General features: G+C 40.2%; 1 protein-coding gene across 3 annotated transcripts in view; it reads left to right on the top strand.

Moving 5' to 3' along the window:
* Positions 1-15,144, top strand: part of LOC138645025 (lipopolysaccharide-induced tumor necrosis factor-alpha factor homolog) — a 32,328-nt gene extending 17,184 nt beyond the window's left edge. Inside the window, exons 1-6 of one of the 3 annotated variants that reach the window (XM_069734021.1) lie at positions 1,164-1,240; positions 4,987-5,087; positions 7,271-7,414; positions 11,057-11,122; positions 11,221-11,371; positions 14,961-15,144. In XM_069734021.1, the coding sequence (XP_069590122.1) occupies positions 5,000-5,087; positions 7,271-7,414; positions 11,057-11,122; positions 11,221-11,371; positions 14,961-15,069 (558 nt within the window). In that variant the 5' untranslated portion in view covers positions 1,164-1,240; positions 4,987-4,999 and the 3' untranslated portion in view covers positions 15,070-15,144. Of the gene's footprint in view, positions 1-1,163; positions 1,241-3,764; positions 3,915-4,986; positions 5,088-7,270; positions 7,415-11,056; positions 11,123-11,220; positions 11,372-14,960 lie in introns of those variants that run through there. The other 2 variants (XM_069734020.1, XM_069734019.1) reach the window with 2 other exon arrangements.
* The last annotated feature ends 1,018 nt before the right edge of the window (positions 15,145-16,162 follow it).

Genomic DNA, 16,162 nt, shown 5'->3' on the forward strand with positions numbered 1-16,162 from the left:
GAAGGAAATGCCAAAATGCCTGAAGTCCAGTGTCAAGTACCCACAGTCAGTGATGGTGTGGGGTGCCATGTCAGCTGCTGGTGTTGGTCCACTGTGTTTCATCAAGGGCAGGGTCAATGCAGCTAGCTATCAGGAGATTTTGGAGCACTTCATGCTTCCATCGGCTGAAATGCTTTATGGAGATGAAGATTTCATTTTTCAGCACGACCTGGCACCTGCTCACAGTGCCAAAACCACTGGTAAATGGTTTACTGACCATGGTATTACTGTGCTCAATTGGCCTGCCAACTCTCCTGACCTGAACCCCATAGAGAATCTGTGGGATATTGTGAAGAGAAAGTTGAGAGACGCAAGACCCAACACTCTGGATGAGCTTAAGGCCGCTATTGAAGCATCCTGGGCCTCCATAACATCTCAGCAGTGTCACAGGCTGATTGCCTCCATGCCACGCCGCATTGAAGCAGTCATTTCTGCCAAAGGATTCCCGACCAAGTATTGAGTGCATAACTGAACATTATTATTTGATGGTTTTTTTTGTTTGTTATTAAAAAACACTTTTATTTGATTGGATGGGTGAAATATGCTAATTTATTGAGACAGGTTTTTTGGGTTATCAGGAGTTGTATGCCAAAATCATCAGTATTAAAACAATAAAAGACCTGACAAATTTCGGTTGGTGGATAATGAATCTATAATATATGAAAGTTTAATTGTAATCATTACATTATGGTAAATAATGAAATTTAACACTATATGCTAATTTTTTGAGAAGGACCTGTAGATGCCTGCTTATGATTGGCAGAGCTGATAGCACTTGTATGAGAGAAGGGATACTACAAGTGTTTGTAATGAGACAACTTTTCCAGCACTGCCATACTGACTGTTAGAAATGAGCTGAAAGCTGTCAGTTACTCACACTCAGCTCTGCTGTGCTACAGCACATGTTATCACTCTGCAGAGAGGAGAGCAGACTGTTTGTCAATGCTATTGAAGAGCATGTTCTTCTTTCCCCAGTGTATTGCTGGCTGCTGAAGGAAGCACTCCCATTGAAAACTTGTATTGTCTTATTATATTGCAGTCATCATATTATTTTTTACTGTGTACTTACAATTGCTCATTTTGTCTTTCTACCCAGTTAATTCTTCTCATTTCCATTAGGTCTATGACATCACATGATTAAAAACTGACTAGCTGAATCCTTCTAAGCTCTTTGTAGAAAAAGGAAGTCAATTTTACCTGGGTGAGTCAAAATCAACACAATTCTCTGGCAGGGAGGAGGAGCGAGCAGCTGGATCTGGAGTTGAAAAGGGGAATGATAAATTAAGGGACAGAGACTTCCCGTTTCTACATAGAGCAGAGTAAAAAGAAGAATTAAACTGGGTAGAAAGACAATATGAGCAATTGTAAGTACACAGTACATAATGTGATGATTGCAATATATTAAGAGGATACAAAACTTTGATGGCAGTGCTTCTTTAACTCCTTTCCGACATTGCGAGTAATAGTACATCCACGCCGGAATCCCTCCCTTTAATGTGGGCTCTGACCTGAGCCACATCTTTTCCAGCACATGTCAGTTGTTTTGAACAGCTGACTTGTGCCTCTAATAGCCGGGGGTGGAATCGCGATCCACCCGCGGCTGTTATCCGGTAAATGAAGCTGTCAATCTCAGACGGCGGCATTTAGTTCGAGCTTCTAGTAAGCGCACCGGAAATCCCGCCCATCGGTGATCCCGGGTCACCGATGGGTTGGCATGACAACCAAAGGTCTCCAGCAGACCTCTATGGTTATCATAGCCGGATTGCTAAGAGTGCTGCCAGGTGGTCGGCAATCATAGCAAGTGAGCATTTCTGCTACGTATAGGCAATCTGATCATCGCCTGTATGTAGCAGAGCCGATCAGACAACTGCAGCTTCTAGTCTCCCATGGAGACTTTTGCAGCATGCAAAAAGTTAAAAAAAATGTTTTGAAAAATATTTTAAAAATATAAAAGTTCATATCACCCCCCTTTTGCCCGATTCAAAATAAAACAATAAAAAAAATCAAACACACACATATTTGGTATCGCCGCGTTCCGAATCGCCCGATCTATCAATATAGAAAAATGAACCTGATCGGTAAACGGCATAATGACAAAAAAATTCAAAACACCAGAATTACGTTTTTTTGGTCACCGCAACATTGCAATAAGATGCAGTAACGGGCGATCAAAAGATCGTATCTACACCAAAATAGTATCAATAAAAATGTCACACAAAAAGTAAGCCCTCACCCAGCCCAAAATCACAAAAAGTGGAGACGCTACAGGTCTCGGAAAATGGCACCATTTTTTATTTTTTTTTACCAAAAAACAGTTTGGATTTGTTTCACCACTTAAAAAAGAACCTAGACATGCTTGGCATCTATGAACTCGTAATGGCCTGGAGAATCATGATGGCAGGTCAGTATCAGCATTTAGTGAACATGGGAAAAAAAAAAAACAACAACTGTGGGATTGCACTTTCTTTGCAATTTCAACACACTTGGATTTACATTTACAATGTTGCCTTGTGCAGGCGTGTACTATGGAGGACAGAGAATGAACTTCAATCCAATATTGCAGCCAGCATGCAGCCAGCGGGTAAGGAAAGGGTGAATCAAACACCCCAAAACCCCGCCTCCATGGCTGAAGATTGTTCCCTCCAAATTCAGGTGACAGTGTCCCTTTAAAAAGGAATACCTGAGGAAAATACATTTATTTTACTATTCCCTCTTTTTGCAGCTACAAGATTGTACATTTTCAGATAGATCAAGCGGAACATTACAAGTCTAGATAAATGAAAGGGTTTGGCGGGAAAGGCAAAGAGTGCACTTCTCCCTGCCTTACCTGATCCCTTGAGAAAAAAATACAAAAGAATGCATTTATTATAAGTTATGGTAAATTTACACTGCATGATTATTGTAAATCCGCCTTCTTAGGAACGCTACTATCACGTTAATCACGCAGTCTAAATAGGCTGCAGTTCATGACCTGACGAAAGGGGCAAAACCTTCGTTCTTCTGGTGAAATGATCTTTTGGTTTGCGCAAAGGATCATCGTCCTCGACGGCACATCATCCTGCGCTGCCGAGAACAATAGCGGCTTATGCACACTGAAACAATGTATTACTGTTCATTCAGTGTGTATCTGACTCGGGGTCCGCCTCTGTAAATTGGCCATTAAATGACCGCCGACCGGCAAATGTAGAGGACTAGATGAGCGAATAGTATTGTTGCTCGGGTCTCCCGCAGCACGCTCGGGTGGTCTCCGAGTATTTGTTAGTGCTCATGATTTACAGCTGCTAGACAGGCTGAATACACATGTGAGGAATCCCTGATTGTTAGGGAACCCCCACATGTATTCAGGCTGTCCAGCAGCTGTAAATCATGCAGCTGAGGCAACGAAAACTAAATCTCCGAGCACGAACAAGTACTTGGAGACCACCCGAGCGTGCTCGGAAAAACCAAAGCAACAATGCTATTCGCTCATCACTACATAGGACGTATTACACCGTGTAAAAGGACCTTTACTCAGGTTGAGATGAATTATTGGAGGTATTTTTCTACTTATCTGAAGAAAGCGGTTGATAAGCAATGTGTCATAAAGACATGTGCTTCACGTGTAGATAAGCATACCAGCCCAACCCCAATTCCCTTCTCGGGTGGCGCATACAGTGTCACGATCCTGTTGTCCTCTCAAATCTAAGTCCACATGGGAAGCAGCACAGAAATCCAATATTGTCCCCATACACATTTTTAAAAATGTCTTAAAAAGTCTGTAGGCAATTTATCTTTAGTGTTGGCTACTTTTTAAGTTTACGAGTTGCGTTGTGCCACATTAATGGACCACGTGGCAAAAGCGTACACAGTTTGCTATGATTTTGTGGCAGCTCCAGGTAAGGTCAAAATCTTTTTTTTTTTTTTTTTAAAGTAAGAATTTTTAGTACGCTCAATCTAATTATCACCCGTTTTTAGTCCATGTCCATTTTTTACCATAATAGTGTTATCTGTTTTTGTTGCATATGAAAAAAATATGAAGATTTCCCAAGCGTCTAGGAAAAGTAAAAAATGGATAGCAATGGATTCACAAGCTGCAATATTGTGAATTCCGTCAAAACTAATTTTTTTATTTTTTTTATTTGCCATCATAAGCCCGAAACATAAATAAGAAAATTCGAAAAGGGTCATGGACTATAATGTTTCATAGGTTAAAAAAAAACCTGATATCGTAAATAAGTGAATGGGGCTTTAAATAAAATCTGTCATCAAATTTTTGCTATCCCATCTAAGAGCAGCATGATGTGGAGGCAGAGACTCTAATTCCACTGATGGGCCACTTACTTGTCTGCTTGCTGTCATTTTGATAAAGTCACTCTTTTGTTGAGGCGGTTCTCTGAATGCTGAGCTCAGTATAACCCTGCCCACAACACTGATTGGCACATCTTTCTGTGTATAGTGTGCATAGGCAGAAAGCTGCCAATCCGTGATGGGGTGGGGTTATGCAGAGCTAATGAATATGGAGGACTACATGACAGCATGTTTACTAGTCGTTTAGTGATAATTTCCTGCTGATAAAACTATGATAATATCAAAACTATACTAGGCAGCCCATTAAGTGACACATCGATGGAATCAGGGTTTCTGTCTCTGTCTCTACATCATGCAGCTGAAAGATTAGGCGGCAAAGACCTGGTGACAGATTCCCTTTAAGAACATACTTTATCTTTACTGATAGCAGATCTTCGGCAAACACTGGTGGAAACTCATAATTTCAAAATATTCAAGCCTAGTTAGTTGCATTGACAATTTGAAGAGCGAGGCCATCATTCGAGGATCCTGCGGCTGCTCCTATACTCCTCCATTACAGACATCTGATAAATGTTATCAATTCTTTCCGTTTTATGGGTTTTTACGTGGTTAATCTTTAGAAAAATATCTTCTGTTTTAATAATTACCTTACGTCCACAGTAACCTTGGAAACATGTCTGACGGAGAAAAACTAAGTCCAGCTCCCGAATATCCAGCAACAACCATTAATATGGCTTACTCATCTCAAATGGCACAAACAGGTATTTGTAGAAGTCACATAAGTAATTTGTTATGCCTTTTGTATAAAACACAATGATGTAGTAAGATTATACATGGGTCAGCCATAACATTAATACCACTGACCGATTACGCAAATGGCACCGATTATCTTGTAACCGTTGCGAGGGGCAGGGAAAATTACTTCTTGAAGCGTTAATCTCTTACAGAGAGACATTTTTCTATTTTGTTCAATTTTGCGTCACTTTATTTGATAACTCCCAGTGTTTCTGAGATTGAGTTTTGGGACACGTTGTACTTTATGTTAGCGTCAAATTTAGGTCGATATGTATTGCATTTATTTATATAAATATAGTTGAAATTGGCAGAAGACTTCGGAAAATTAGACATTTTCTAAATTAAGACAGACTGTCACAGCACATAAACTAGTTAAATAATATTTACTAGGAGTCAGATTACATCAGCATCATTTTTCAAATGTATTTTTCTTTTGCTAGGATGTTAGAAGGGCTAAAAATGTAAAAAAAAAAAATGAAAAAACTATTTTTCATTTTTTTTTCAAGTAAATTTACAATTCCTATGTTTTTTTTAGAGCAAAACATTACATTTGAAGTGACTTTGCAGGGCTACATATCAGAAAAACAGAACAGAACCCCTCAAATATTCAAAACCGCATTCAAGTAGTTTATTACCCCTTCCGGTAAAATGAAAAATTCAAATAGTATATAAAAGTAGAAAAAAGAAAATGGACCTCACAATTTGTAACTTTTTCCAAACACTGCAATACCTCATATGTGGTCTGAAACTTTTTGGGCACATTAAAGTTCGAAAAAGAGCGCTATTTTATTATTGGAGAGGAAATTTGGCTGAAATATCGACTGTGGACACCAGGCTGCATTTGAAAGGCCCTCGAGGTGTCAGAACAGCAGGAACCCTTCGAAAGTGACCCCATTTTAGAATCTATAAAAATGAAAAATTTGATTTTTTTTTTCCACTAAAATGTTGATTTAGCCCCAAATTGTCAGTTTCAAAAGCGGTACATAGGAGAAAAAGGATCTGACAATTTGCCACACAATTTCTTATGAGCTCAATAATACCTCTTATGTGGTTGCAAACTACTGTTAAGGCGCACGGGAGGGCTCAGAAGGGAAGGAGCGCTATTTGCTTTCTGATCGCACGTTTTTGCAAGAATACATTGACGCCGCCATTTCGCATTTGCAGAAGCCCCAAGGTGCCAAAACAGCAAGTTTGCGGGCGGGTGTAGTTTGCGGGCACTATTTGCAGAGCCCCTAAGGTGCCAAAATGGCAGAAAACCCCAAATATTTACCCATTTTGCAAATCACACTCAGAGAATACATCTATGGGTGTACTGACTATTTTGGCACCACCGTTCTGGAAATTAGATTCACCATTTTCTCTGCTGTACATCTAACAGAGCACAGTACATTATGCCTTGCATCACACAACTGATTAGCAGCTTTCTGAGCACATTGTATAATGAAAAAAGGGCTGCTAATCAGTCCTGGGGGTGGGGTTGGACTAGGAGGCATGAGGCCACTGGTCCTGTAGTGATAATCTCCTGCTGATAAAATACTGATCTTATTGAAACAGCAAAACACAGCCTAGTAAGTGACACATCACTGCAATCAGTGTCTCTCCCCTATCATTATGCTGCTATCAGATTACGTAGCAAAAAGCTGGTGACAGATTTCCTTTAAAGATCAATTCAAACAGCAACAAACCTGCTTATTGATAGTTTCCAGGTAGCAGCAAGAGGATTTTTGCAAACAGTAAAAAGAAAGTGGTAAGTAATTAAAAGGAACGCCAATGTAATACAGATATATTAGGGTTGTGACAAAAAATTTACTTCACATAAAATGCAGTATATGTACTGCCTATTATAGCACCTGCATTGGGGATGAGGGAGGACAACACACTGCCCAATAGATGAGGGGCCGAGCTGTACAAGTATAAGGAAAAAGGATAGACCAAAGCAATACACAAGAGGAAATCAGGCCCTCCATGCTCCCTACCACCCACAGAGTAGTGGTAAGGTGGAAAGAGAGGTGATATCACCCCCCAAAAAAATCCCAAATTGTTTTGGAACATGCAGAATCTGTTGAATGTGTCCATTTCTATGTTCTTAATAATGAATACAAATGAGTATAGATATTAATATGCACAATTATGTTTTCAATGTACACAGCTACAGCACCAGAACCCCAATTCAACATGGCAGCTCCACCATATGCCGCCCCACCATATGCCGCCCCACCATATGCCGCCCCACCATATGCCGCCCCACCATATGCCGCCCCAGCTGAAGGAAACTACCTGTACCAGGCAGCAGGTAGGGTATCAAAAGGGATAAGACTAAGAAAACAAAATGTAAATGTTAAATCGCTTTGTGAAATCTTTTCCTGGATACGTCCACCCCAGGGACACATATCGACACTCAAGTAATGTAATACTTTCCCCAGTACAGTTATACATTGGTTTATATGTGTCTCCTTATATCACTTGGTTCAAAATAAACTAACTATCCGCATATATAAGCACCATTACCTTACTATCTGCTTTATGCACATGCACTTTTATCTGATTTCTACTTACAGTACCTGGGTTGTAATATACAATATGTAATTAGATACTTGCCATATCATTTGCTTGCAATTTTCCATTCAGGCATTTGAATCAAATTGTCACTGGTATACACTTATGCACTTCATGCTAATATTTTGTACTACGGTCCATTTTTTGGTCGGTACTTTCATTTGCCTTATCGTTGTATTTGCATCTCCATCAGCTCTATGCATATTTATTTATATTTTATGTTATGTTATGTTTATATTTTATGTTTATGTTATGTTGTTGTCTCTGTTTATTACGTCTGCTTTTCATTTGGCTATTCATTCCCACCCTTTCCAAATTTTAATTGTTATATACAGCTCTGGCAAAAATTAAAAAGAGACCACCACATCAAACACCTGTCATGGGCAGCCCAATCTCCAGACCTGAACCCCATTGAAAACCTCTGGAATGTAATCAAGAGGATGATGGATAGTCACAAGCCATCAAACAAAGAAGAACTGCTTACATTATAGCGCCAGAAGTAGTGTGAAAGACTGGTGGAAAGCATGCCAAGACGCATGAAAGCTGTGATTAAAAATCATGGTTATTCCACAAAATATTGATTTCTGAACTCTTCCTGAGTTAAAACATTAGTATTGTTGTATCTAAATGAATTATGAACTTGTTTTCTTTGCATTATTTAAGGTCTGAAAGCACTGGGGTTTTTTAAATTTTAAGATATGTAATATAATATGGTTGGCGCAAAGTATAATAGAGATGTTATTGCCGCTGCAAAAAACAGGACACCAACCACCAACGTTGTCCAAAGTGAATACTATGTAAAAAGAAAATTAAAAATTTGTTTTGCGCTGAGCAAAAACAATCTCTATAGACATTACCGTATTCTTATATGTCCCCCATGTCCTCTAGCATATTTAGAGTACCAAATATAAAAATGCCTAATAAGTAGTTGTCCGGGAGAAACGTAGATTGTCAGAGAGAGAGATTTCTTCAGGAATGTAGTCCCGGCCGGTGACTCACATCCCCCTCTGGTAATATCCCCGCTGGTAATATCCCCGTTGGCGATTATATCCGTCTGGACAGACCTAACAAACCCTGGTGGACCATCCCTGACGAAGAAGACCGTGATCTTCGAAACGCGTAGGAATTGGTCAAAACAGCGTTCCTTACTTTGGACAAGCACGTGATCCCCAACGTCACGCTAGGTCCTGCTTCGGTGTCTGCAGCGCCACAGGTTCCAAACGTGCACCGAGCACACACCGGCTCCATCTTTGCATCGCCAGCGGGGATATTACCAGAGGGGGATGTGAGTCACCGGCCGGGACTACATTCCTGAAGAAATCTCTCTCTCTGACAATCTACGTTTCTCCCGGACAACTACTTATTAGGCATTTTTATATTTGGTACTCTAAATATGCTAGAGGACATGGGGGACATATAAGAATACGGTAATGTCTATAGAGATTGTTTTTGCTCAGCGCAAAACAAATTTTTAATTTTCTTTTTTAAATTTTGACAATTTCTCCTTTTCAGAAAAAAACATACAAAATGTATTGCTTGCAAATTCGGAGACATGTCAGAAGTTTATAGAATAAAAGAACAATTTAAATTTTACTTAAAAATTATACCTATAAAGAGAAAAATCAGCCAAACTTAACATTTTGCAGTGGTCTCTTAATTTTTGCCTGGCACAGCTCTCTAAGGCCCATTACCCAGAAACAGCTTTCTTAGCTCTACTACCCAGGGACAGCTCTCTTAGTATTAAAATAGAGGGGCAGCTCTCTTAGCCCTACTACCCAGTAGCAGCTCTCTTAGCCCTACCAGGGACAGCTCTCTTACCCCTATTACCCAGGGACAGCTCTTAGCCCTACTACCCAGGGACAGCTCTTAGCCCTACTACCCAATGACAGCTTTCTTAGCCCTACTAGCAAGGGGCAGCTCTTTTAGCCCTACTAGCCAGGGGAAGCTCTCTTAGCCCTACTAGCCAGGGGCAACTCTTAGCCCTACCAGCCAGGGGCAGCTCTCTTAGTCCTACTAGCGAGGGGCAACTCTTTTAGCCCTACCAGCCAGGGGCAACTCTTATAGCCCTACCAGCCAGGGGCAGCTCTCTTATCCCTACCAGCCAGGGTCAGCTCTTTTAGACCTTCTACCCAGGGGCAGCTCTCTTATCCCTACCAGGGACAGCTCTTAGCCCTACTACCCAGGGACAGCTCTCTTAGCCCTACTACCCAGACACAGCTCTCTTAGCCTTACTACCCAGGGACAGCTCTCTTAGCCCTACTACCCAAGGACAGCTCTCTTAGCTCTACAACCTATGGACAATTCTCTTATAGCTATTGGCCAGTCCATGCTTGTACTGTGTTGCACGGAAGTCTGGATGAGCCCTTACAATTACGATTGGCCCTTTGAAGGCAACCATAATGTGGATGTGGCTCTCAGTGAACATGAATTTGACACCTCTGCCTTAGAGTAAGTTTAAATTTTGAGTGCAATTCAACAAAAATCTGCAGACATCCATATAAATCTTGTTTCTGAATTCCCTGCATTAAAAAACCTAAACATCTGGAAAACCGACTAAATTCACTTCTCTTGCTGCCATGGTACCATCCCTCTGGTCTCCCGCTCATCAATCCATAGCAATAATTGACATGATGCCGATTTAAAAATGCAAACTGCAGAATATTTTTAGTGTAAACTTCCTGCTGCATGTGGATAAGATTTATTTTTTACAATTCATTGATTTTGCTGTTTGTGTGCACACAAACAGATCCGTAATACTTGCACCAATATGATTTTCTTTCCAACGTAATGCAAAGAGCCAGTAGTTTTAAGCACATAAACTACACAGTCAGAGGTGTTGAAATCATTTCTTTAGGCCTCAATCAGATGTCCATTTTCCATGTACGTGCTCTAGTCATGATTTTCACAGACAGAACATGTATCCATTATAGTCTATGGGACTGTTCACATATCCATGTTTTTTGTAGACTGTGTTTCGGTAAAAAATACCTTGGAGGCTTGTCCATTTTTACTGGCATAGTGTATGAAAAGAACCAATACAAGTCTACGGTTCTGTAAAAATCATACACCGCACACAGATGGCGTCAATGTGCAGCCAATTTTTTGTACGTAAATGACATTGTAGTCGATAGGAGAAGCTCTGGAATTCCTTTTTTATTCGTCCATGCGTGAAAAACATTGATGAAACACTGCTGGTAAATCGGACATACGGACCAAACACTGATGGTACTCTGGTCCAAAACACTGACGGCACTCTGGTCCAAAACACTGACGGCACTCTGACCATTTTGCTTCATGCTTACCAAAAAAAAACAAGACATCTGAATTAAGCCTTATTCTTAATTATTACTGTAGTTGACATTTTACATCTTTCTCAAAGGCTGGAATCCAGCAGTTTATCCCCCACCACCGGGATACAATGAGATACCGGGGAATCCACAACCAAGTAAGTCTGCAGAACACAAGCCTAAAATCTTGATTATGAAAAAAATCTGACTTTGGAAGAGTTCATGTTAATAAATATTATTTTTATACCCTCTATAGTCATTCTGCCTCAAGTCATTTTTAAGACTGAGTTAGGCGATAACCCAGGACTGGCCGTGTGCCCTGTCTGCAATGTGCCATGCACTACGAGCGTCCAGTATAAATCTGGCTGTTTAACCATCCTCCTCTGCTGTCTTTTGTTTTTTTTTGGGTAAGTTGGACAGTTCACATTTACTAATTTAATGCCAGCTAGACAATGATCTGATCATACTGTATATTCTGTGGTGCAGGTTACAGGCGAGATTATATGAAAGAAATTGGTTCATGTAATTGACATATAATTTCTTTGTCAGATATGTTGTTAGGTTTTCAAGAGATTAGGGCACAAGCCTAGAGCCATGGTAGCTTCTCAGGGTAACTGACAAATACTGTAGTCACATGGCATATCCCAAATATCAGCATTAGTGATGAGCGAGCGCTAAAATGCTTAAGTATTTGGTACTCGAACCGGGCAGGTCGGACACTCGGGTACCAAGTCTAATAGAACTCAATGATAGACTCAAGAAGTTTATCAGCAGACCCTAACTGGAGGGCTGGGGGGGGGCAGAAAATCACTTAAATGGATGGAAACAGCACCCAGCCACACTGCCCAGTTAATCAGATGTAAATTGAAAATTAATATTCACTGCTCCCCATGCTCACCTCTCGTTGCCAGTGCCAGTTTGCTATCACTGGCCTGACGCTGAGAGGTGGGCGTGGGGAGCAGTGAGTATTAACTTTCAATTTACATCTGATTATCTGGCCTGTACATGGCTCTCACTTCTCCAGTGCTGACAGAAGAAATAAAAAAATAATAAAACGATACAGGGTACCCTCCATTTTTAATAACCAGCTAAAAGAAAGCAGGCAGCTGGGGGTTGATATTAGTAGGCTGGGAAGGGTCTAATATCCATGAGTCTTCCCGTCCTGATAAAATCAGCTCACAGCTATCTGCTTTGTTTTTGCTGGTTATAAAAAATGGGGGGCCCTAAAAAAACTGACACGGTGCATCTCATTTTTGATAACCAGCAAAGGCAAAGTAGACAGCTGTGAGCTGATATTAACAGGCTGGGAAGGTCCATGAATATCTGGTCCTTCCCAGCCTAAATATACCAGCCCTCAGGTGCCCCAGAAATTGTGCATGACATTAGATGTGCCAAGGCTTTGCCTTGGCTCTTCGCGATTGCCCTGGGTAATATTTTGGGGGCTGATGTCAGCAGCTGGCTAAGTGATGGAAAAGCTGTCTGTCAGACACCTCTATTACTAACCCTTGTGGCACATCGGCTCACAGAGCTGCACATGGAGGTAGACACAGGTACACTGTCTCTCTACATTTTCCATTGGTTTATTAGACATGTGGCATAAACCAGTGTGACGTGAAAGTAAACAGCCCTTCGGGCAAAAACAGGATGAAGAAAACAAAATGGCAAGCAGTGTCTGCATTTGCCGGGATTCGATTGCTCAGAACAATAATCACTCACTGGTTCAGTTGTTCCTTCTCAGGACACAAAACTGCTGGAGTTCCTCTCTCCAGCACCACTGAACTCTGAATGCCAACCATTTAAGCTCAAGACAACACCATGGGTTGGAGATAAGGTGGACAACCTCCCACCCGCTCTACGCTTGGCCACAAAAACCCAGCCCTTAAAATGGCCAATTAACCCTCTCAGCACATAGTGTGCTGGAGGAAACTTCTGGGTTTCAAATCACTGAAGCCCTATAGCCTCTATGAAACATATCTCCCCTTCAGCATTTTCCCAGTGACTTTATCACACCCTGTAGTAAGAAAGAAGTAAACACAGTCCCAGTGGCTGTGATGAATGGTGGCTTCAGTATTATTACCACAGTTCACAGCTGCTGTCTCACAGACAGCAGTGCAAGAGCTGAAAAAATGAGTGATGATGATGTCATCGCTCATCATTTCGGCTCTCGTTCTGGTGTCTGTGTGACCTGGCGGCTGTGAATTGTGGAAACCTTACGGACGTCACAACTCATCAAAGCTGCTGGGTCTCTCAGAGTGCAGCATGAGACCCAGCAGTGGCTTTGTTCTCAGAATGAGGCTCCATAGGTTTTGGATGACAAGGGACCTTGTGGGAATCCATGGACTACACCAGGCTGGTGTGGGAGCTTTTTTTTTTATTTTTCTTTAATACGTTGGTAAATGATAGAAATTGCTGAGGTCAAGCACCAGTTTTGGCACATCTATTATTGTTTACTATGTTCACACGTGTTTTTCTGCTTTTTTTTTTTTTACTGCAGCCAAAACCTGCACTCTTGGCAGTAAATAAGCTAACAAAAATCAGGATTCTGTGTGTTTTGGTGCAGGTTTTGGCTGCAGACAAAAAGCAGCCAAAAAAAAAAAAATATTTGCATGCATAGTGTAACTTTATTAAAATAAAGAGCCATTTAATCTGCACAAAAAAATGCTGCAAAACTGCACCACAAAATAACAGCAAAAACGCACCAAAATCTGCTTTTTTGTTAGGAGCTTTTTTTTACTGCCAAGAGAGCAGATTTTGGGTGCAGAAAAAAGCAGCAACGTGTGAACATAGCATTAGGCTATGTGCACACGTTAAGTATTTGATTTTTCATCTGTCAGCACTGGTCGAAGTGAGAGCCACATGCTGCCCAGTTAATCAGATGTAAATTGAAATTGAATATTTACCCATGACATGATGCGACAGGCCAATCACAGTAATGCCAGCTGCCAACGTGGCTACTGCATTACTTTGTATGGCAGGCAATCCCCGCATGTTGTTTGGCTGTCTAACAGCCGCGAAACATGCTGGACCCTGCATGGCGCTCAAGCACCCGGGATACACAATCTTAGTAACAAGTGTGCCCAAGCACCCCAATGCTCGATAGAGTGTCAAAATGTGCTGAGCACACTCGCTCATCACTGATCAGCCTCACACAAACATGGGAATCAGATTATCATCTCTTCTTATACTTGCCTGTTAGGGACTTTGTTAATGAGACTAAAATAAGTTTAAAACTTCAGAAAATTGCAGCAATAAAAAATTGAATCGCCCACAACTAACCCCATGAAAACTACAGAAATATAAAATATATATATTTTTTATATATCACTGACTCAAAACTCTAGTATATCAAAATAGAAAATTCTGAAAAAAAAAAAACTTTGGTAAATTCTCAAAAAAACATTTGGTAAATTCTCAAAATAGAGAAAAATTAAAACGCCAGAACTGCAGATTTTTTTTTTTTTGCTCTCTACAACTCTGCAAAAATGTGATAAGCCATGAAAATGTTATATCAATAGCAATATGGCATAAATAAAAACTACCGTTCCCTGCAAAATACAATCCCTCACACAGATCAATCAATAGTACATTTTCCAAATTTCCCATTTTTTTCACCATTAAAATATATATAAAAAAAAAAACTGGAAAAGTCTGGCATTGCCCTAATCATACTGATGTGTTAATCAAGATTCCAGGTCATTTTTACAAAATTAAAAAAAAAAATGGCAGAATTGCTTTTTTGTTTTGCAATTTCAACACGTGACATTTTCTTCCCCCCTTTTTCCAGTACAATATGTGGTCAAATGAGTTTGTCATTCGGAGCTACAAATCATCATGAAAAAAATAAAACCTCATGTGTGTATGTCAGGGTGTCAGTGGAATAATAAAAAATATATGACCATCGGAAGAAGAAAATTATGAAAACAAAAATTGTCTTCTCCAGGAAGGGTTTACATATGGATGTGAATTTATTTATTTTTTCACTTTTCTTTCTTTCAGATGTGTGCTAGGCTGCTTCTTAATACCTTGCTGTGTCAAAGGCTGCAAAGACGTGAACCACTACTGTCCCAACTGTAAACACCTCATCTACAAATACAAGCGCATATAGGCAATGCCGGCATGTCCCATGTGTTCTGGAAAGTAACCAGAATTCCATCAAATAAACAAAAACTGGTACAAATTACTACTTTTAATTGCACTTAATACAAAATGTGTAATATTAAGTGAAAGATTTCCTATTACTCAGTGATGTTTCAGTGAAAGAGAAACGGGGCTGCAAACTGGAATATTCATAAATAGGGGCCTACTTTTGGAGTTTTAAGCTTCAAACATTTTTGTGACTCGTATTCAAGCCGTTGAAATAGGATACATTGCATTCCATGAAATGTATGGTACTGCAGCTGTTAAAATTTATCGGTTTTGCTACAAAGTATCAGTTTATCGATCATGTAAATTACCTCTTCATAGAGAAAGAGGACAGGATCTCTAGTGCAACCTAATGAATGTAGCAATCCTAAAAGTCAATATCAACTCTTTAATAAGTCTTGCCACATTTTTTTTGTTATCAGCCATCATTAGATGAATTTTTTCCCTTAGTCTTGACTGCAGGCCTAGATTATCACCAAGCCTCCGCTATGCTTCACTGTAGGCAGGGTGTTCTTTTCAGCATTTATTTCTTCCTACAGTCAACCTGGAAATCCACAAGTCAAAAACTTCCAGTTTTGCTTCATCATTCTACATAACAGAATCCACAAACTTCTGTAGCTTATTCCTATGGTTCCATGTATATTGAAGAATTTTCTTGTTCCTTATGAGTCAGTAGAGGTGGACATCTTGGAGTTCAGGCAGGGAGACCTTTAGCATATGCTTGTTTGTGCAAACTGAAACCTCAGTACCTGCTGCCACCAAATCTTTCTGCAGGTATTTTACAGTCATTCAAGGGTATTCCAGCAGATTATAACACCCAAATGGTGGTCTAGTAAATATTAAAAGACTGTATTCATGAAGTGGTGGCTAATTTCAGCAATCATTAAAAGTGGGATTTTGTGTTGAATTTGGAGAAACCACTTGCTATATTACTTGTCGAGCTTATTAAATTGGAGAAATCCACTTTATCCACCTGGATTGATCATTCTCAAAATGTTCAATTTACAGGTACAAGGAAAATATATTTTTGAGAGAGTCAGAAGAGTCTGGGAGCG

The sequence above is a fragment of the Ranitomeya imitator genome, chromosome 7 (genome assembly GCF_032444005.1).
Source record: "Ranitomeya imitator isolate aRanImi1 chromosome 7, aRanImi1.pri, whole genome shotgun sequence".
Classification (NCBI taxonomy): domain Eukaryota; kingdom Metazoa; phylum Chordata; class Amphibia; order Anura; family Dendrobatidae; genus Ranitomeya; species Ranitomeya imitator.